Source organism: Cervus elaphus, chromosome 5, assembly GCF_910594005.1.
Source record: "Cervus elaphus chromosome 5, mCerEla1.1, whole genome shotgun sequence".
In the NCBI taxonomy this organism is placed as follows: Eukaryota; Metazoa; Chordata; class Mammalia; order Artiodactyla; family Cervidae; genus Cervus; species Cervus elaphus.
In genome coordinates this window covers 1272948-1293620 of record NC_057819.1, presented here as the reverse complement: position 1 = coordinate 1293620, position 20673 = coordinate 1272948, and the positions used below count along the sequence as shown (strand labels likewise).

The 20673-nt window shown below is 62.4% G+C and overlaps 2 protein-coding genes across 5 annotated transcripts; one reads left to right on the top strand and one right to left on the bottom strand.

The window, feature by feature from the left end:
• Positions 1-359: 359 nt before the first annotated feature.
• VPREB1 (V-set pre-B cell surrogate light chain 1) lies at positions 360-2379 on the bottom strand. The gene is made up of 2 exons (XM_043901136.1): positions 2023-2379; positions 360-1939 (listed from the first exon to the last, which is right to left on the bottom strand). The coding sequence occupies exons 1-2, from the start codon at positions 2369-2371 to the stop codon at positions 1515-1517; spliced, it is 774 nt and encodes a 257-aa protein (XP_043757071.1). The 5' UTR covers positions 2372-2379; the 3' UTR covers positions 360-1514.
• Positions 2380-4501: 2122 nt separating this feature from the next.
• TOP3B (DNA topoisomerase III beta) lies at positions 4502-19742 on the top strand. Of its 4 annotated transcripts, none has more exons than XM_043901131.1 (18): positions 4502-4578; positions 7272-7440; positions 8285-8416; positions 9205-9311; positions 10065-10139; positions 10937-11133; positions 11431-11587; positions 12226-12339; positions 13554-13644; positions 13899-14053; positions 14149-14254; positions 14613-14759; positions 14831-15004; positions 15825-15953; positions 16333-16482; positions 16705-16805; positions 17238-17439; positions 17812-19742. In XM_043901131.1, exons 2-18 carry the CDS (start codon positions 7371-7373, stop codon positions 18288-18290), a joined length of 2586 nt encoding a protein of 861 aa, XP_043757066.1. In that variant the 5' UTR covers positions 4502-4578; positions 7272-7370; the 3' UTR covers positions 18291-19742. The 4 variants fall into 4 exon arrangements, with proteins under 4 accessions (XP_043757066.1, XP_043757065.1, XP_043757067.1 ...); XM_043901130.1 differs by having other exon boundaries at positions 4511-4578; positions 7275-7440; XM_043901132.1 differs by lacking the exon at positions 4502-4578 and adding an exon at positions 5918-5941 and having other exon boundaries at positions 7275-7440.
• The last annotated feature ends 931 nt before the right edge of the window (positions 19743-20673 follow it).

Below are 20673 nucleotides of genomic sequence, written 5' to 3'. Positions count from 1 at the left end.
ATCATGAGCATTTTGTGCAATGAAAGCACATATTTATCAAACAAGCCAGAATGCCAGCAAAAGGGTTTGAATTGAAGCATTTCCTTCATCCCTGGCCCCTTCATAGGGTACCAGTGTCCAGGAGATTTATTAATTAGCGTTTAAGTTGGTCTTTATTCAGTGAAAGAGGAGCAGGAGAGTTCTCAGCAGGCAACACAAGAATCTGCAGCAGGGCAAACAAGAACAACAGCAGAAAAGGGGGGAGGATACAGGGTGGGGTAGAGGCCGAGGCCAACCTGGAGGGTCCCTTATCCTAGACAGCCTTGCCTGTCAGGTTTTTTCCTCATGACCTCGTCATGGATGGGGTCTCGGACGGCCTTGCCTGCCCGGTATTTTCTTCATGACCTTGTCAAGGGCGGGACCTCCCATAACGGCTCCTGACAGCTCAGGGTGCAGATGTGGGCCAGAGTAGCAGGAACCCACTGTTTCCTCTTCACCCAACAAGCCCATTGGTGAGGCCGCACCCCTGCCCATGGGGTTTCTGGGGTCCTGAGGGGCTGGTACCCTGGAGTCCACAGGCACAAGTGGCCTCAGGTGGCCTTGCTCACCCCACCGAGTGTGGTCTGGCTGGAACCTGGAGGCGGCAATGAGTGTTTCTCCAGAGCAGGGTCAGCAGTGCATGGCCCAAGCGCCACAACCAGCCCGGCCCTGTCTTGCTTCTGTAAACCAAGTTTAACAGGAAGCAGTCACGCCCGTGTGTTCACAAAGGGTCTGTGGCTGCTTCTGAGCTCTCAGGACAGAATTAAGTAGTTGCCACAAAGATTATATGGCCTAGAAAACCAAAACTAGTTCCTATCTGTGCTATTTATGGAGAACACTTCCTCTCACCTGGCCCAGGGTGTCTCTGTTGGGGCGATTTTGCCTCCTTGGGGACCTTCGGCGATGCCTGGGGACGTCTGTGGTCGTCATAACTACGGGCGGGAGGCTGTTTGGGTGGTGGAGGCCAGGGATGCTGCTGGACCCCCTAGAGGGCACAGGCCAGCCCCCCATGGCACAGAACCATCAGGCCCAGCAAGGGACCGCGTCCACACACATCCCGGGGCACCTCTCTCCTCGCCGGAGGGACAGCAAATGTGTTTTCTAAGCTGCTTACCCTGTGCACAATCAGGTGACAACAGCGTGTCCTGTCCTTGGTAGGGGCACCCCCAAGGGGCCATGTCAGCCACCTGCCCCGGAAGACCCACAAGCCCACGGGTTCTGGCCAAGCAGACCATGGCCGGCCAGTCTCCTGGGACCTTCACCCTAGCTGGTTCTCAGGTGCATTCCACTCATTCTGATGGTTCACAAAGCATCCCGGGCCTCCTCCGAACCAATTCAGACCACTCGGCAGAACAACCTCCCAAGACGCAAACACCTTTAATCCCCAAATCCACCCTCCAAGGGGGTTCACAGGAGCGTCTTCTGGCCCTGGGCAGCCCACCGCCCCAGCCTCCTCGCCCACACCCCCACCCCGTGGGGATGCAGCCCTTCGGCCTTTAGTGCAAGGGGAGCGTGTCCCGGGGGGCCCCGGGGCCCTGGGAGCCCGGAGTGGCTAGCTCCCTTTCTTCCCTCTCCTCTCTCTGCATCTCCCGCCTCCGCCCCATGCCCAGGGCCCCCATAGCACAGATATAGACAGCCTCGTCCTCGGCCTGCAGCCCAGCGATGCTCAAATACCCCGTGTTCTTGGCCAGGTCTTTGGAGCCGGAGAAGCGAGGGGGGACATTGGGGCCCTGCCTCTTGTCCGAGTGGGAGAAATATCTCAGCAGGAATCTCGGGGGGTGGCCGGGCCTCTGCTGGTACCAGTAGATGCTGTAAAGGCCGATGTCGTGGTCGCCGCGCAGAGTGCAGGCCAGGCGGACGGTGTCTCCCAGGAACGAGGCCATGGAAGGTGGCTGACTCAGCACAGGCTGAGGGCTGCAGCCTGGGGACACAGAGGCGGGTGGGCATCGGGGCAGAGCAGGGCGTGGGAAGGGGCCGGGAGCCGCGAGCTCCGGGGCTTCTCACCTGTGCAGTGGACCAGGAGTCCCAGGAGGACGAGGACCCAGGACATCGTGCGGCGGAGCAGAGGTCTGCCTCCAGTGTGCGCAGAGCCCCCGGGTCCTCGCAGGGCAGGGCCAGCACCCCCGCCCTCCTCCCCACCTCCCAGAGGTGGGGCCTTGGCACGCCTGGCTCCCGGTGGCCATCCCAAACTTCCCTGGGTTTGTGATGCTGGTCGGGGGGAGCGGCCACGTGCTGGCCCTTGTGGCTCCTGCCTTAACCCAGGGGAAGCTTTGATGGAGGAAGCACCTGCATGGGGCTCACAGACCAGTGCCCAGGAGGCCAGGATGGAGTCCCTGAGGGGGCGACTCCGCATCCCCCAAAGGAAGCTGAGCGCCACAGAGTAAGCTTCTTGTGCACACTTGTGTGTGTGGTGAGCCAGGAAGAGAGGACAGGTCCTCATGGTGGGCAACACCTGCTGGGGGCTGCAGAAGGTGTAGGGGCCCTGGGTGAGGGTCCGCTCCGTCCCCTCCCATGCCCCTAGCATGCCCCGCCCCCTCCAGACCCAGCCGCTGTTCCCCTGGAGTGAACCCGGAGTGACTAGCAGCTCCTGAAAAGGAAGCAACTGGACGGGCTTTCAGGAGGGGGCAGAGGTAGCCTTAGCCACTCTAGCTCTGTCCCAGGCCTTTGCCCCTCGTCCTCACGGGGGTCTCCCCAGGGAGCCGGGGAGGAGGCGTCTGTGAGCTTTGTGGTCCTGGGGGTCCACTCCTGCCCCTGGGTCCTTGGGTACATAAATGAGATGCTGTGTGTTGACCACGGTGTGTATAGTAGAGAAACGGCTACTCTTTGTCCCTGGTTCCTGGGAGGCAGCCTCTAAATCCAGCGCTTGTTATTCAGGGGGGCCCCTGAGTTTATACTAATGGGTGATTCGTGAAGGATGCTGGCCATGAGGAAAGCCCCACCCAGCGATGAGACGATGCAAACTTTGAGCTGAGCTCCCAGGACGGGGAGGGGGGCTGGAGACCGAGTCCATCACAGAGCCAGTGGTCCCCGCAACTGTCCTGAGGAATGTAATCCCAGTGGCCACCGAGGTTCAGGGGAGCCTCCCAGGCCATTTGGTCAGAAATATAGGTGGCCTGGGGATAGCTGAGTTTGTAGCTGGTGTCTGAAATGAGGGATGGGTTTTTTTTGGGGGGGAGGGGGTCGCATCCTTAATTTGTGCAAGTCGCCCTAAACTCCACGTAGCCAGGGTCAGAATCAGATTGTAGGACTTCCTTGGTGGTCCAGTGGTTAGGAACTCGCCTGCCAGTACAGGGGACAAGGGTTCAGTCCCTTTTGTGTGAAGGTTCCACACGCCCTGGGGCTGTTGTAGCCACGCGTTGTTCTGGGAAACAAACTCACTCAGAAGGACAATGCAGATAGTGGAGTGCAGTTTATTACACCTGCGGGCCCAAGGCAGAGTCTCCTCTTAGCCAAGGACCCGGACCAGTGTTTGTGAAAACCTTATATACCCTGAGTGTATAAGGTTTCCTGAAACTAGTCTGAATAAAGGAAAAAGAAAGATACAGTCAAAGTTAACCCGTGATCATATGCCTTAAGCCTAGGTAGTTAACAGTGGACAATTATCAATAGGCCTGTGGTCATACCCCAATAAGCATAACAGAATGTATGATTCTATTCGGTTACAGAGATAATTAGGGTACTCTTTTAGGCATGGAGAGCCCTGGGGCTCTTCCTTCCGGGGGCCTGGTTTTCCAGTGGTATGTTGTTTCCATAGATACTGGGCATAGAGCTCCAAGTCCACAGTCTGGCCCAAGATGGAGTCCTGCTTTCAAGATGGAGCCTGTTCTGTTTCCTTCTTCAGGGCAACTAAAGCCGCTGCACCACAGCTCCTGTGCTGCAGCTACTGAAGGCCTAGAGCCCGTGCCCTGCCGCAGGAGGCCACTGCAAGGAGAAGCCTGTGCAAGGCAGTGAGGGGCGCCCTCCACCCCTGGCAACTAGAGAAAGCCCCTGCACCGCAAAGAAAGCACAACCAAAAATAAATAAATTTTAAACATTCTCCTTAAAGAAAGATATTAAAATAAAGCCACGAAAATTATTTTAAATCTCCCATAAACCCATTACTCTAACACAAAAGGTTATTTTTATTTTCCAGATAGGTTTTACATTAGCTCATCCACGCATTCTACAATGTTTATAGCATTCAAAGAAGCCTGCTATACACGCATCGGTAGTTTTTAGTTTATTAGTAGTAGATACGTCTTCATGCTTATCATCCAGATTTCCTCCCTGTAGGTAATTGTCATTATTGCCTCCCCGCGGCGGGTGAAGAATGAGATGGAAGGCATTTGGGGGGAACCCCTGTGACCCCGCGTGCTAGGGCCGACTGGAGGATCCGCCCGGAACTCTCGAGCTTCAGAACCCACAAGTGCGAGCGTGCAGCGCCGGAGGGCTGGTGGGGTGGGGGGGTGGAACGCTGTCCGGGCACGGACCGGAAGCAGATATCAACAGACCCGGAAGCAGATGGCGACTGACCCGGAAGCAGATGGCGGCGGGCCTCCAGGAGCAGGAGGCTGGAAGCAGGTGAGCGGCAGGGCGCCGTGCGGTTTGGGGGGCGGGTCCAGCCCCGTGGCTGGGCGCCGGTCCGGCCGGCTCAACAGTCTCGGCTCCTCCTCCCGGGCGGGCGGGTTTGGGGAGCGTCCAGAAGGAGGGGGCTCTGGGGCTGGGGCCCCTCTGCACCGAGCTGGGTCTGCGTCGCGGGTGGGGACTGAGGCGGCGTCAGGCGGGGTTGGGGTCCAGGCTCCGCCCCAGGCCCGGCCCGGCCCGGCCTGGTTCAGTCAGGAGGGCGCCCGGGGTGTACGGGAGGGCGGAGGCGGCGAAAGGCACTTGTCGGAGCAGATTCGCTGGAATCCTGAGCGCTGCTTTCTCCCGGCGGCCTCGTCTGGCTTCGCTATTGCTCGAGAAGGGGACGTGAGGAGTCAGCCCAGCGCGGGCTTGGTGGTCAGCGAGCCGGGGGTCCCGAGAGCCTTGGCAAAGGTCTGACACAAGTCTCAGCTGTTCTGAACCTCAGTCTCAGTTCAGATCAGTTCTGTTCAGTTGCTCAGTCGTGTCTGACTCTTCGCGACCCCATGGACTGCCGCAGGCCAAGCCTCCCTGTCCATCACCAACTCCCGAAGTTTACTCAAACTCATCTCCATTGAGTCGATGATGCCATCCAACCATCTCCTCCTCTGTCGTCCCCTTCTCCTCCTGCCTTCAAACTTTCTCAGCCTCAGAGTCTTTTCAAATGAGTCAGCTCTTCGCATCAGGTGGCCAAAGTATTAAGTTTCAGCTTCAACATCGGTCCTTCCAATGAACACTCAGGACTGATCCCCTTTAGGATGGACTGGTTGGATATCCTTTCAGTCCAAGGGACTCTCAAGAGTCTTCTCCAACACCACAGTTCAAAAGCATCAAATCTTCGGTTCTCAGCTTTCTTTATACTCTAACTCTCCCATCCATACATGACCACTGGGAAAACCATAGCCTTGACTAGACAGACCTTTGTTGGCAAAGTAACTTCTCTGCTTTTTAATATGCTGTGTAGGTTAGTCATAACTTCCCTTCCAAGGAGTAAGCATCTTTTAATTTCATGGCTGCAGTCACCATCTGCAGTGATTTTAGAGCCCAAAAAAATAAAGTCAGCCACTGTTTCCACTGTTTCCCCATCTGTTTCCCATGGAGTGATGGGATCAGATGCCATGATCTTAGTTTTCTGAATGTTGAGCTTTAAGCCAACGTTTTCACTCTCCTCTTTAACTTTCATCAAGAGGCTCTTTAGTTCACTTTTTGCCATAGGATGGTGTCGTCTGCATATCTGAGGTTATTGATATTTCTCCCGGCAATCTTGATTCCAGCTTGTGCTTCTTCCAGCCCAGCGTTTCTCATGATGTACTCTGCATATAAGGTAAATAAGCAGGGTGACAATATACAGCCTTGACGTACTGCTTTTCCTATTTGGAACCAGTCTGTTGTTCATGTTCAGTTCTAACTGTTGCTTCCTGACCTGCATACAGGTTTCTCAAGAGGCAGGTCAGATGATCTGGTATTCCCATCTCTTTCAAAATTTTCCACAGTTTATTTGTGATCCACGTAGTCAAAGGCTTTGGCATAGTCAATAAAGCAGAAGTAGGTGTTTTTCTAGAACTCACTTGCTTTTTTAATGATCCAGCGGGTGTTGGCAATTTTATATCTGGTTCCTCTGCCTTTTCTAAATCCAGCTTGAACATATGGAAGTTCACGGTTCACATATTGCTGAAGCCTGGCTTGGAGAATTTTGAGCATTACTTTCCTAGTGTGTGAGATGAGTGCAACCTCAGTGTACTCGTAGTTTAAAAGAGTTCCAACGAAGGTCTTGTAGTGAAAAGTGAAAGTCGCTCTGTCGTGTCCAACTCTTTGAGACCCTGTGGACTAGACAGTCTATGGAATTCTCCAGGCCAGAATACTGGAGTGGGTAGCCTTTTCCCTCTCCAGGGGATCTTCCCAACCCAGGGATCAAACCCAGGTCTCCCGCATTGCGGGCAGATTCTTTACCAGCTGAGCCGCCAGGGAAGCAGGCCTTGTAGAATTGCTCATTAAAGATTCAACGAAGTGGTGTTTACAGCCGTAGCACCGCCTGCAACGGAGGAGCTTAGAAAGGCTCCTTTCCCTGACTGCCTCGATGTTTGATTCAGTCACCAAGGTGGGAAATCCTCGGGGCTGTGTAATCCTGCTTTAGACCACGGTGTTCTACTTAACTGGCTCGAGCCTGGCCTGCAGAGGTGGGGCAGGGCAGGAGGGGGTTCGGTCGGAGCCTGTTGGGAAGGGCCAAGCAAGCTCTACTGGGGGCTAGATCCCCTGGCTGGCTGGTCTGGTGTCAGGAGGACGTGGCTCCTGGCCTGGGCACGTGCCCTGGGTAAGGCACGCAGGGCACCCTGAAGTTCAGCCACGGTGGAGATGCCGCTCTTGGCCCCGGGGGTAAAAGACCACTCCACTGGAAGGGGCCAGGCTCAAAGGCGCCCCCCCCCCCCAAGCTTCCTAGTGCAGATTTGGGGCCAAAATCCACCTGGGGTTGTGGGGCCACCTCAGCTTCTCTCACAGGAGACCCTCATCTGGAGCTGGTTCAGCTGCTCTGGGCCGTTGTCTGTGAGAGGCCTTCAGGTCTCCCCGAGTTTCTTTCTACCTCGGGTATGTTTGATCGTTCAGAGTGGCAGGTTGTACCGGAAGCCCCGCTGTTCTTTGCGTGTCTTTTGTCTCAGCAGTTGGCGGCGTGGCAGCAGCGTGACGCTGCCTCAGCGCGGTGTCTGAGCCGTTTCCTGAGAGCAGAGTGAGGCGGGGCACCGGCAGCCCGAGGTACGATGAAGACCGTGTTCATGGTGGCCGAGAAGCCGTCCTTGGCCCAGTCCATCGCCAGGATCCTCTCTCGAGGTAGGAGGGCAGCTCCGGCGTCCGGCAGCTTTGGTGTGGGAGCATGGGCCTTCCTGCCCCACCAGTCAGGCCTGCCTTCTTCCGAAGCAGCCCCAGGCCCCTGGAGTCGCGTCTGTTTGGGAACGGCGGGCATGGATGAAGCCCTCGGCCCCTGAGTCACTTGGTCCCTATGGGGTGCAATTACCTCCACACTCGGTGTGAGCCGGGTCTCCCCCCAGGCACAGGTAGGAGCAGGCGGCAGGCAGGGGGGCTGCTCTTGAACGGCAGAAGCCCGCCCTGCTAACCTGGGCAGGAAGTCCACCGGAAGGCCCCCTGCCCCAGCCTGGGTGCCAAGGCCATGCCCGGGTGTCCGCACTAGTGCCCCACGGATGCCCAGCTATACGCACACCCCGCATGCCACTCAGGAGCGCCACGAGGCTGAGCCGCGGCCCCAGGGCACCGGGAAGCGATGACACTGCCCTTGCCCACATCCTTGGGTGCTGGGGACTCAGAGATGACAGGCGTCTGCCTTGACCTCCCCTTGGTCTAGCAGCTGAGGGAAGAGGAGACCCTGGAGCAGCAGGCTGAGAAGTTGTGGTCTGGAGGGGAGGGGAGACTCAGACATGCCTGGTCCCCAGAGGCTGAGAGAGAGACCGGCAGAGGGACCCTCCGTGGGTTGTCAAGATGTCACCTTGGGGTCGACAGTGAGGGAGTCTCCGGGTCATTTCTGAGGAGGGTCTGAAAGAGGCAGGAATCAAATTCAGGAGTGAGCACAGAAATGCAAACAGCCCTTGGGCGGTCTCTGAGCACTGTGGGGGGGCCCGGCCCCTGGGAAGCTGCGTCAGGGCCGCCCACCTCTCCGCAGGCAGCATGTCCTCGCGCAAAGGGCTGAACGGGACGTGCTCGGTGTACGAGTACCCCGGGACCTTTGCGGGCCAGCCCGTCCGCTTCAAGATGACGTCTGTCTGCGGCCACGTGATGACCCTGGACTTCCTGGGTGAGCCCCGCTCTCGCCCACCCCCATTCCACCGCGGAGCCCTGCCCCGTGCTGCCCGCGGCCCAGAGGGAGCCCGGGGTGGGCTCGGGGCAGAGAGGTTTGTCCAGAAGTGGTGAGTCCGAGGCTGGCAGGCTGTGGGGGCTGCCCTGCAGTCCTCGCCACAGCAGTGGCCCTCGGTCACCTTCCTGGGCAGCGTGGAGGCGGTAGTGCGCACCTGAGTGGGAGCCTGGCCTGTGCGGGTGTTCTGGAGTGGGCCACTGCCTGCTGAGGGTGCCCGTTGTCTGCGGTCATTCGGCAGCTGGCAACGAAAGGCCAGCGCCAGTGACCCCGTGGACTGGCTCCAGGGCTGTGGTTGCTGTGGGTCCGACCGGAACTCTGGGCTAGCTGCTTCTCTGCTCCTTTTGTGTGAAAGGTCTGAGGACAGAGCTGTCGCCTCCCAGGATCGTCCAGGCCCCCTGTACCCCGAGCCTCAAGTAGAGAAGTGGGGGGCAATGCACGGGACAGGGGGCCTGAGGATACTGAGGTCCCCTGGGATCTGCTGAGCGCTTGTCAGGGCCGGCCAAGTGCTGGGCAGGGAGAGGGTGTAGGCACTGGCCGAGGAGGACACAGGGTGAGCGGCATGCCTTTTGCCTGGGCAGTCAGCCCTCCAGGAGTGGTGCCCCCGCCACAGGCCCACCCAGAGCTGGCTAGCTCCTGAGCAAAGGAGGCCCTCCCCTGAGCCTCCCTGTCCGGGGTCCCGGGCCCCATAGCTGTGACGTGTGGTCCTGACGTCCCGACGTGTGTCACAGGAAAATACAACAAATGGGACAAGGTGGACCCCGCTGAGCTGTTCAGCCAGGCCCCGACGGAGAAGAAGGAGGCCAACCCCAAGCTGAACATGGTGAAGTTCCTGCAGGTGCGTCCTGGGCTCCCTGGGGCCCACACTTCCCCTTCACGGCCTGCCTGGGCACCCCGGTCACTCAGCCCCGGGCCAGCCTCCTGCTTTAAAATGGTTTGGTGGTGGTGGGTTCTAAAACAAATGTAAACACGGGGACTTCCCTGGGAGTCTGGTGGTAAGAATCTGCCTGCTGGTTCAGGGCACGCGGGTTCAGTCCCTGGTCCAGGGAGATCCCACGTGCTGCGATCTAAGTAAGTCTGTGTGCCCCGAGTGCTGAGCCAGTGCCCCAGAGCCGGGGCTTCCTACCGCACCGTGACAGGAGAGTAGCCCCCTCACTGCAGCGAGAAAGCCATGCACAGCGGCGAGGTCCCTGTGCACCCAGGAGTAGAAGTAAAAACATAAAACTTTAAGAAGTAAACAACAGTAAAAATAATGCAAACCCATGGTAAAAGTTAGAAAATACAAGTAAGGAGGAAGAAAAAAATTTATCTGTAATCTCAGCATCTAGGACAACTGCCGTTAACGTTTAGTGATTTCAGTTCAATCTCTTTTTTGATGCAGTTTTGGGGATTAAGATCTCATGGCATTTATTATGTTTTTGGTCTAAAAACTAGCAGTTCTGAACTACATTCTTTGCTGAGAGGCTGAGCCACCGGTGACTCCTGCCCTGGCTCCAGGGCTCCTGAGGGGGGCCTGGGGGGGCTCGGGGCGCACGCTCTGCGTGGGCGGTGGTGGGGCGGCCGGGCAGTGCACACCCGTGTCTGTGCGCAGGTGGAGGGCAGGGGCTCTGACTGCATCGTGCTGTGGCTGGACTGCGACAAGGAGGGCGAGAATATCTGCTTTGAGGTGAGGGCTGGGGGTCCGCGGGCCGCCACACTGGGGGCCAGGGCCCCGAGGGGTGGAGGTCCATGCGGCCGGCCGGCTCTGCCCAGGCCGGGAGCGTCCCGTCATCTGGCGGGCAGCGTGTGAGGAAGTGCTGGGGCAGGATTTCTCCGGCACAGGGCTGCCGGGAGGAGAGCGTGGCTTCTGAGCATTGGGCCCTCCCGGCCCCACCCCGGGACCTCAGCCCTGCGGCCGGGCGCCCTGTCAACCCCTCTCACCCCTGCCAGCCAGCTCTGCTCCATCACGGTGCCCGCCCCGCCTCTGCCGCTCCCAGAGCTGCAATCGCAGGAGCCCCTCAGGCTGTGACACCCCGCTGTCGCCCGGGGCCCTCTCCCGGCCCCACCCACCCACCTCCACCGCGGCCTGCGTGACTCTTAGTGACTGGGCTCCGGGACCCCCAAGCCTGCCGGGTGTTGTCCAGAGCCCATGCTCCTACCTGTCTGTTGCCCTGCCTTCTTTTCCCATCGCTGTCTTTACTCCCATTGCTGGAGGGTCTCCCAGATGCCGCCCCCCTCCCCATACTCTCCTCAAGAAGGCAGACTTAGTGGCCGGGATCTCTTGCGTCCCTGGCGGTAGCGCCTCCTGGTTGAGGGTGGAAGCCGCTGTAGGGAGAGAAGGGTGTGAACACGGAAGGGAAGGGAGTGCGGTGGCCGAGGCCCGCGGAGACCAAGGCTGCGGAGGGGAGGGCGGTGGCCGGCTGGCGGGAGCGGGAGGGGCGGGCGCCCAGGCAAGCTGTGGGCGTCACCGCCGGGCCCCCTCAGGTGCTGGACGCGGTGCTGCCCGTCATGAACCAGGCCCACGGTGGCGAGCAGACGGTGTTCCGGGCCCGCTTCAGCTCCATCACGGACACGGACATCTGCGCTGCCATGGCCCGCCTGGGCGAGCCCGACCACAACGAGGCGCTCTCGGTGGACGCGCGGCAGGAGCTGGACCTCCGCATCGGCTGCGCCTTCACGAGGTGCCCTCCCCTCCCGCCCCGTCCCCCCGGGCCCAACCAGAGACAGGAGACTGTCCGCCTTCTCGGTTCCTGAGACAGCTGTCTCTCGCTGACGCAGACCATGGGGCCCCCGCGGCAGTGAGAGTGGGCGGGCCCCGGGGGGAGGCGTGGGGCGTGCGGGGAGCTCAGAGCCGCTGCCCTCTGCCTGCTTCGGAGCAGGGCGCAGGGCTTCCTCCCGCCCCGCCCACCCGCCCCGGCACCCGACACCCGAGTGTGTGCCTGACTGGCGTGTCCTTGTCTCTCCGACCCCCTTCACAGGTTCCAGACTAAGTACTTCCAGGGGAAATACGGCAACCTGGATAGCTCGCTCATCTCCTTCGGGCCGTGCCAGACCCCCACGCTGGGGTTCTGTGTGGAGCGGCATGACAAGATCCAGTCCTTCAAACCGGAGACCTACTGGGTGCTGCAGGCCAAGGTCCGCCGCCTTTTCCCGTTCACACCGGGATTTGCTGGGCTTGGGTGTGGCGGCTGAGCGCCTCCACCGTCATCGTGGTACCCAGGCCCAGGGCATGGACGTGGACCGCTGTCCCAGTGTGGGCACAGCAGAGGGCCGTCCAGCCCAGGGTCAGGTCCGCCACTGGGCTGGTCAGGTCCAAGGACTGGATTGAGGGCCATGGGCCACTGGCCTTCCAGCTTCTAAAAAGCCTTAGAACACGTTTTCCAAGTAGGAAAGATGGAAGGTTCTCGTAGAACTCCGAGTATAACATGGAGCCGCTGCAGTCCATATGGGGCTGGGGTCCCCGGTGGGGCCAGGCCGAGGGCTGCAGGGGCTGTGGGGGTGGCTGCAACGTCCCTGAGGACAGCTCAACCTTGCCGCTGGGCTCCCGTCCTGAGACTGTCTCCCTCACCCCAGCGAGGCCTCTGTCAGAGCATTCTGTGCTCCGGGAGGGGCTGGGCCTCCACACACTGGGCTGCGGCCCTGAACAGGCCCGGCCATGAGCCCTTCCAGCCAGGCCCGGGGAAGGACCAGCTCCGCCTGCCTGGACTCCCCGCGGGCGGAGGCTCACCTGGGTGCTGTCTCTCCCTGACTCTCCTCCTGTCCCCCTCCTGCAGGTGGACGTCGATAAGGACCGCTCCCTCCTTCTGGATTGGGACCGGGTGCGCGTGTTCGACCGGGAGATCGCACAGATGTTCCTGAACATGACCAAGCTCGAGAAGGAGGCCCAGGTGGGCTGCTGTGGGGCCGCGGAGGCGTCTGCTGGCCAGGGCACAGGGCTCCCTCTGTCTTTCTGGAAAACAGACACCTTTTAGAGAGGAGTAGTTACTTCCACACACGCCCGCACCGCGATCCTGCCCCTCCCCTCCCCCAGGCCGTGGCCACCACACAGCTGCCTGCTCTGACTGGTGCACATGCCCTGTGGGTGCCCCCTTGCTCGATGTCTGTCCTCGGCACATCCAGCCAGAGGCCCCTGTGCCCGTCGAGAGCCCGCCCAGGGCCCACAGTCAGCACGGCCGCTCCAGGCCATCAGCTCTCCTGGCCTCACCGGCCACTTTTCTCACTCAGGGTCTCAGGAATTGGAAGCATGGCGCGTGGCTGGTAGGAGGAGGTTGATGCCACGGGGCAGGGGACTGGCCCCGTGGGGCTGACGGGCGGGCCCGCGGCCGTGGCGGCTGCACCTTGCAGTCGTGCCTCCTTGGGTCCCTCTCGCCCCGTGCGGTCGATTCAGGCGCCAGAGCTACTTCTAAAGCTGCCCCACGCTTCTGCCCGTGACAGCCACCACGTCCCGGCCTCCCCGCCGTGACCCCAGCCTCCACTGCTGCGTCTGTCTGTCCAGAGCTCGGGGTGTGGCCCTGGCTGGGTTCACATGGGGTTGGCAGGGGTGAGTGTGGAGGTTGAGAAGCCTGGATTGCTTCTGCCGTAGACAGGACGGTCACTTCTTCAACAGCCGTTCAGCCCAGAGGCTGAGCTGGTTGCTCACCTCGCTTTTCCGCGAGTGGGAACTGTTCACTGAAGTTCCTCACGGCGACCCACAGTTAGAAGTTAGGAGATTTCACAGAGAAAGTTCCGGCTTCCCTCTTTTCCTGACGAATCAGAGGGTGTAGCGACGCTTGGGGGCACGGTGAGGGGCCCGCACCCCAGGGCCCCCCGCACCCCAGGGCCCCCGCCTTCCCTGCGGACAGGGGTGCCGGCTCCCGTTGGGCCCCCATGTGCAGCCCTGTTCCTGACTCCTCTCCTCCAGAGCTTCTCTCCTGAAAAACAGTCTCTAGAGTTCTCTCTGATTTTCCTTTCTTGGGCCTGAACAAACATTCATTCGAATCGTGGGGCCGCTGTAAAGGGCAGTAAAGAAACCCGGAGGGCAGGCGAGAGTCAGACCCTCGGCGGCTCCTCGCGCGCCCACCCAAGCGCCTGCCCACCCGCCCTGACCCCGGCCCCTCCCCAGGTGGAGGCCACGAGCAGGAAGGAGAAGGCCAAGCAGCGGCCACTGGCCCTGAACACCGTGGAGATGCTGCGTGTGGCCAGCTCTGCCCTGGGTAAGTGCGGGCGCTGTTCCTTTCTCAGGGCCTCGTGACCCGGAAGCACAGGCCACCTGGCTGATAGGAAGGGGTGGCTGCCACCAGGCAAGGGGCCGGCCGTGTCTCGAGGGCTGCGCCGGTCACCCGCGCCCGCCCCGCTGGGGGAGCTCGGCCTTGGGCTGGGCCCGCAGACAAGGGCACTGGCCTCCCAGGAGCCTGAGCGCCCAGCCTGGGCACCCGGCGTCTTGGCGCTGAGCTTGCGTCTCTGGCAGGAATGGGCCCGCAGCACGCCATGCAGACCGCCGAGCGGCTCTACACGCAGGGCTATATCAGCTACCCGCGCACCGAGACCACCCACTACCCCGAGAGCTTCGACCTGAAGGGGCCTCTGCGGCAGCAGGCCAACCACCCCTACTGGGCTGACACGGTGAGCTGGGCCCGAGCGCTGAGCCAGGGCGGCGGCCCCTGCAAGGGCCGGGGACCGCGCCTGGCTCACGCCCTCTCCACCCCGGCTCCCCGCAGGTGAAGCAGCTCTTAGCAGCAGGCATCAACCGCCCACGGAAAGGCCACGACGCTGGTGACCATCCCCCCATCACCCCCATGAAGGCTGCCACGGAGGCCGAGTTAGGTACGGGGCTCCCCAGACGTCACGCTCTCTGGCACACACGCACGCACGCATGCATCGAGCTTCACAGGAGGGCAGGGTGAGGCACGCTGGTGACCCAATCTCTGGAGGGGGTCAGGGCCCGTGGCAGCGTGGGGCGTCTGAAAGCTGTGCTCCATCGCTGGGCCGGGACAGGAGTGACATGGGGGCAGGCGCTGGGGCAGGCACTCGGGAGGCCCTGGGGCAGAAGGCCAGGTGGGGCAGTGTGACAGGCTCAACCATGGGGGGGCCTGGAGTCTCCCATCCCCGCGGGCTGGGAGCAGGGGCCCCGGTGCCGCAGCAGGAGCCGGAGCCTGGCACTGAGCGTCCACACCCGTGGCAGGGGGCGAGGCCTGGCGCCTCTACGAGTACATCACCAGGCACTTCATCGCCACCGTCAGCCATGACTGCAAGTACCTGCAGAGCAGCGTCTCCTTCCGGGTTGGGCCCGAGCGCTTCACCTGCACGGGCAAGACCGTCATCTCCCCAGGTGGGGCGGCAGGCGGGCGGCTCCCCCCTCCGCGGACGCGCGGCACATCCTGAGGGCCGGTGTCCCTGCAGGCTTCACGGAGATCATGCCCTGGCAGAGCGTGCCCCTGGAGGAGAGCCTGCCCACCTGCCAGAAGGGCGACACCCTGGCCGTGGCCGAGGTCAAGCTGCTGGAGAAGCAGACCAGCCCGCCGGACTACCTGACGGAGGCCGAGCTCATCACCCTCATGGAGAAGCACGGCATCGGTGTGTCCCGCCCAGGCCCGCCAGGGCCCACCGAGCGGGGCGGGGCGGCTGGGGGCCCTGGCTGCGGCCTCCACCCCCGGGCCTGGCCTTGAGCCTAGAGATGCGTCCTTGGCACTAGCTCATCTCCAGGGCTGAGCGTTGGCCGAGGGGGCCCCTGATTCACCTGCAGGGAGGGCACAGGTCGAGTCTGCGGACAACAGGAAGGCCAAGGCCCCACAGCCCTGTTCCCTGGGGCCGGAAGCGCCACATGAGGCGGTGTCCTCAGGAGCTTGTGTGGCCGCTGCTGCGCGGGTGAGGGGTCTTGCCCAGACCCCAGGCCCAGGGTTGTGACCTGAGTCCTCACACCCCTGGAGCCAGCCCGGTGCCCCACTAGGGGCCCTGCCTTTCCCTGGGCTTGGCTCTGGTGGACCAGGCCCCTAGAGGCTGACAGGCTCTGGATGGCCATGGGACGGCCAGGCTGCTCTGCAGCTGGAAGCGTCCCCAGGGCCAATCAGGAGGGGCCCCGAGGCCACGCCGCCGGCCGGTCTGCCAGCTGCTGGGGGACCACTTGGCCACGCCGCTCTGCGCGTGGGTCTGCGCCCTGGTTCTGGAACGAGCGTGTGCCGTGGGGCGAGGCGGGGAGAGGCTGGAGCTCACATTCAGCAGATGCGAGAGGCGGGCGGCCGAGCTCCTTGGCCTCTGAGCCACCAGGAGCCTCCGCGTCTGGGGACAGTCCAGCCCAGGGTGGGCCTGCGAGTGGCGCGGGGGAGGGGGAGGGGGGAGCTGAGAAGCCGGCTTCGCAGGGCGGGCGGAGGGAGAGCCGAGTCCGTGCTGTGCCCAGGGACGGACGCCAGCATCCCTGTCCACATCAACAACATCTGCCAGCGCAACTACGTGGTCGTGGAGAGCGGGCGCCGGCTCAAGCCCACCAATCTCGGCATCGTCCTGGTGCACGGCTACTACAAGATCGGTGAGCCCCGGCCCCGCCCCCCGCCGCAGGGCCCGCCCCGGCCACGCCTCCCACTTCAGGCCACGCCCCCACCACAGGGCCCACACCGGCCGGGCTGATGGCCTCCTGAAATTGTTGGGTCTGAGAGCGGGGGCCTGGATTCCTGCAGACTGGCTCCTGGCCGGGCCTGGAGTCCTTGGTGCTGGGCCGTGTATCTGCCCTGAGGGGTCCCCCAGGGGCCGTGGGAGACGGCACAGACCTCAGCCGCGCAGCCCGACCGGTGACACCGTCCTGCGACGGGGTGCCCTGGTCCCCAGCATAGGGCTCCTGGGAGATCACAGGTGGGAGCCCTACCCCTGCACGCGGGGCGAGGGCTCACAGCGCCCCCGCCCGCCCACAGACGCCGAGCTGGTGCTGCCCACCATCCGCAGCGCCGTGGAGAAGCAGCTGAACCTGATCGCCCAGGGCAGAGCCGACTTCCGCCAGGTCCTGGGCCACACCCTGGACGTCTTCAAGAGGAAGTTCCACTACTTCGTGGACTCCATCGCGGGTGAGCGTGCCCCTTCCCTGCCCCTTGGCGGGGGAGCCTGGCTTAGGGCCGTCACCCGCTCCGGGAGACCGGCTCCCAGGCCCTGGCTCCAGGGGGCTGCCCTCACCCACCGCCAGGGGCGCCCCTGGACACGGGCGGTGGTCCCTGCGGCTGGCCCAGGACGCCAGCGTGGGGAGGCAGCGGCCGGGGCTGGGCTGTGATTCCGGTCCTGCTGGCTTGCAGGCATGGATGAGCTGATGGAGGTGTCCTTCTCGCCCCTGGCGGCCACGGGCAAGCCCCTCTCCCGCTGTGGGAAGTGCCACCGCTTCATGAAGTACATCCAGGTAGGAGGGCGTGTGTCCACAACACGCAGTCTCGCCTCCCCGCGGCCTCGCTCCAGCGGCCTTCACATGGAGTGACCGCGAGGTCCGGGCAGCTTCGTCAGCAGATGCCCAGCGCTGCCCTCAGACCCAGCTGCGCATGAGCTGTGGGGCCCTGACCCGTGGGCCGTCCACGCGCTCCTGACCCCGCGTTCTTCGCTGTCACGGGAGCTGACGCACACGTGGGGTTTTAGCAGCGCCTTTGTGTGGAACAGTGAGCCCTGAGACTCGGTGACCAGAGACCCTGGCCTGAGCAGTCCCGGCAACACCACACTGCCCGCCCTGAGTGTGTTCTGCGTCGTGCGCCCTGCTCTGTGTCCCAGGGAGGCTGAGGGTGGGCGGGTGGGCCGGGAGGCCCCGGCAACCCTGTGACCCCTGCCCCCCGACCCCGCCCAGGCCAAGCCGAGCCGCCTGCACTGCTCGCACTGCGACGAGACCTACACGCTGCCCCAGAACGGCACCATCAAGCTCTACAAGGAGCTGCGGTGCCCGCTGGACGACTTCGAGCTGGTCCTGTGGTCGTCGGGCTCGAGGGGCAAGAGCTACCCGCTGTGCCCCTACTGCTCCAACCACCCGCCCTTCCGGGACATGAAGAAGGGTGAGCCCCGCCCGCCCGCGCCACCCTGGACTCCAGCCTGGGGACACGGGGGGAGGGTGCTGGGGGGCCCCCCGCGGGCAGGGGGAGTCCCCAGTCCCCACCCTTCTCAGGGAGACCCGTCCCTACGTCCAGCAGCTTCCAGGGCAGCCAGTGGTCCCACCTGGGCCCCAGGGAGTGAGACAAAAGGGGGTAGACCTGACTGGAGGCCGCCCAGACGCCCTTCCAGAAACCTCAGCGTTGGGGGGGGGGGGGGGGGCGTGAGAGTCAAGGAAGCCCTGAAGAAGCAGAGCCCAGGGCGAGCGTGTGTGGGGCGAGAGGAGGGGCCCCCGGGGTGGGGGTGGGTGCGTGCGCCTCACGCGGCCCTCCCCGCAGGCACAGGCTGCAACGAGTGCACGCACCCCAGCTGCCAGCACTCACTCAGCATGCTGGGCATCGGCCAATGCGTGGAGTGTGAGAGCGGCGTGCTGGTGCTCGACCCCACCTCCGGCCCCAAGTGGCGCGTGGCCTGCAACAGGTGCAACGTGGTGGCCCACTGCTTCGAGAACGCCCACCGCGTGCGCGTGTCCGCCGAGACGTGCGCCTCCTGTGAGGCCGCCCTGCTGGACGTGGACTTCAACAAGGCCAAGTCCCCGCTGCCAGGCGACGGCACGCAGCATACAGGCTGCGTCTTCTGCGACCCAGTCTTCCAGGAGCTGGTGGAGCTGAAGCACGCAGCTTCCTGCCACCCCATGCACCGCGGGCCCGGGCGGAGGCAGGGCCGGGGCCGGGGCCGGGGCCGGAGGCCAGCGGGGAAGCCGGGCCCCCGGCGGCCCAAGGACAAGATGTCAGCCCTGGCAGCCTATTTCGTGTGACGGCCGGCAGGCCACGGGGATCATTAAATGCGGTGTCTTCTGCAGAGCCAGTGGCTCCCCAGCCTTCCTGCCGTCGGAGGGCTGTGCCCATCCCCTTGCCTCTCCCTCGTCCTGCACACGCCCCCCCGAGTGCCCGCCCTGCCCAAGTCCTGCAGGGGGGCCACTGCACAGAACCAGGAGCAGGCCCGGCGCAGGGCGCCCGCTGTGTCCCAGCGTGAGCCGTGGCGCCCCACCACCCGAGGCTGGGGGGACTCCTCCCTGGGTGTGGGCCCCCACTCCACCCACTGCCCACCGGGTGGGTCTGTGTGGGGGGGGCCTGCATGTGACCCTGGCCCCCCAGGCCTGTTCCCCTTCCCGTTCTCAAACGTGTCCCCTCAGACAGAGGTGGGCAGCAGCAGATGGCAGGGTCAGGGGGAGCCACACCACCTGCAGGCCACAGGTCACCTGCCCGCTTCCCATGAGGGCGCCCACCTCAGCCCACCACATGCCCACCTTGGGACGTCACCCCGTGCCAGGCCTCCACCTGACGGGCCCCATGAAACGCCTCCCCAAGCCTGCACGCGGGGCAGGTTGGAACTGCTGCCCGGGTCGTAGGTTCACCCGAGAGGCTGGAACTCGGGCTGGGCGGGCCGGGTGATGTGGGAGGCTCCTTTCCCAAGGGTAGAGCCAGGGCTAGAGCTGAGGCAGGCAGAAACAGGGCGGGAGGAGCTGACACCAGCCACAGGGCTGGTCAGCTCCTGGGCGTGGGGTTGGCCCTGTGCCTGCTGGAAGAGGCATGCTCCCGGCCAGGCGGCATGCCTCGCTGCCCCGCCACCTCCCGGCGCTGGCCTCGGGGGGCATCAGTGCTGAGGAGTCTCGTGTGGCCGCCCGGGAGGCCCATGGGATGTCGGCTGTCACAGGATCCCCTCCCCCACCCAGCAGTCCTCAGACTTCAGTTCACACTTGTTCTGGGTGGACTTTGAGAAACACTGAGGCAGGGTCTCACAGCAGCCCTTGGAGGGTAGGTTGGCAGCTCTTGGTTTCCTTCTGATATGGAAACTGGATATGGGGCAGCTAAGGAACATGTAGAAGGTCACAGGTCATAAGCACTTAACCACAGGCCTTGCTGGGGTCACCATGCTGACTTGCGGGTGGGGTTGGGTTACAGAATCTAGGAAGGCCTGAGGAGAAGGGAGCCCACCCTGCCTTCTCTGCCCAGATGCCCACTGCCTTTTATATCCACCCCCTTCCCAGTCTGTCCTTCCAAATCAGCCGACTGTTAGTTCTCCAGACTCCTGTTAGTGAATCTTAGTTCCTGGGCCAGACACGGCCGTGTGCCCACCTGGAGGTCAGGTGGGCAGGGCCCCAGTGGGGCTTTTGAGGGCTCTTCCAAAAAAGTTTATATTATGCTTTACAACTGCATTGATATAAAGATGAACATATTATATATTAAAACATTTTCTTTGACCTAAATGTTTGTTTATCTGTTCGGTGTTAAAATACTTCCAGGGAATTCCGTGGCGGTCCAGCGGTTAGGATTCCCCACTTCTATGGCCAGGGACATGGTGGATCCCTGGTCCGGGAAGTAGTATACCACAAGCCGTGTAGCATGGCCCCCAGTTTTTTCCCTTGGTCTCTAGGGTGGCAGAGAAGCGGCCCCCTGAAGATGTCTGCGTCCTGGGCCCTGGAACTGTGCTGCTCTCAGATGACGTGGTGAAGGGGAGTCAGGGCTGCAGGCTGAATTAGGGCTGCTCATCTGACTTTAGAACAGATTACCCTGGGTCATTGGTGGCCCAAGGTCATCACAAGGGTCTTCTTGGCTCCGAAGGTGGAACCATGAGCTAAAAGAGGCGGGGCAGTTAGAAGCTGAAAAAGAAGGGAAAACAGATTCTCCTCTAGAGCCCTCAGAAAGGAAGGGCACCCTGATGACCCTTGAATGTAGGCTATTGAGACCCTGCAGGCTTCCGACCTCCAGGCCTGCAGATAGTAAGTGTGTGTCTGTGGCAATATGAAATTAAGGGTCCCTAAAAGGGTCGTGTGGAGAAGGCAATGGCACCCCACTCCAGTCCTCTTGCCTGGGAAATCCCAAGGACAGAGGACCCCAGTAGGCTGCAGTCCATGGGGTCGCTAAGAGTTGGACACAACTGAGCGACTTCACTGTCACTTTTCACTGTCATGCATTGGAGAAGGAAATGGCAACCCACTCCAGTGTTCTTGCCTGGAGAATCCCAGGGATGGGGGAGCCTGGTGGGCCGCCGTCTATGGGGTCGCACAGAGTCGGACACGACTGAAGTGACAGCAGCGAAAGGGTCGTGAGCCCCAGGCAGCGTCAGGTGGCACCCCCGCTCCACCAGCCGCTGACCCGCTCTCGACTGTGCAAGCTGCAGTGTCTGGGCGCTCCCGA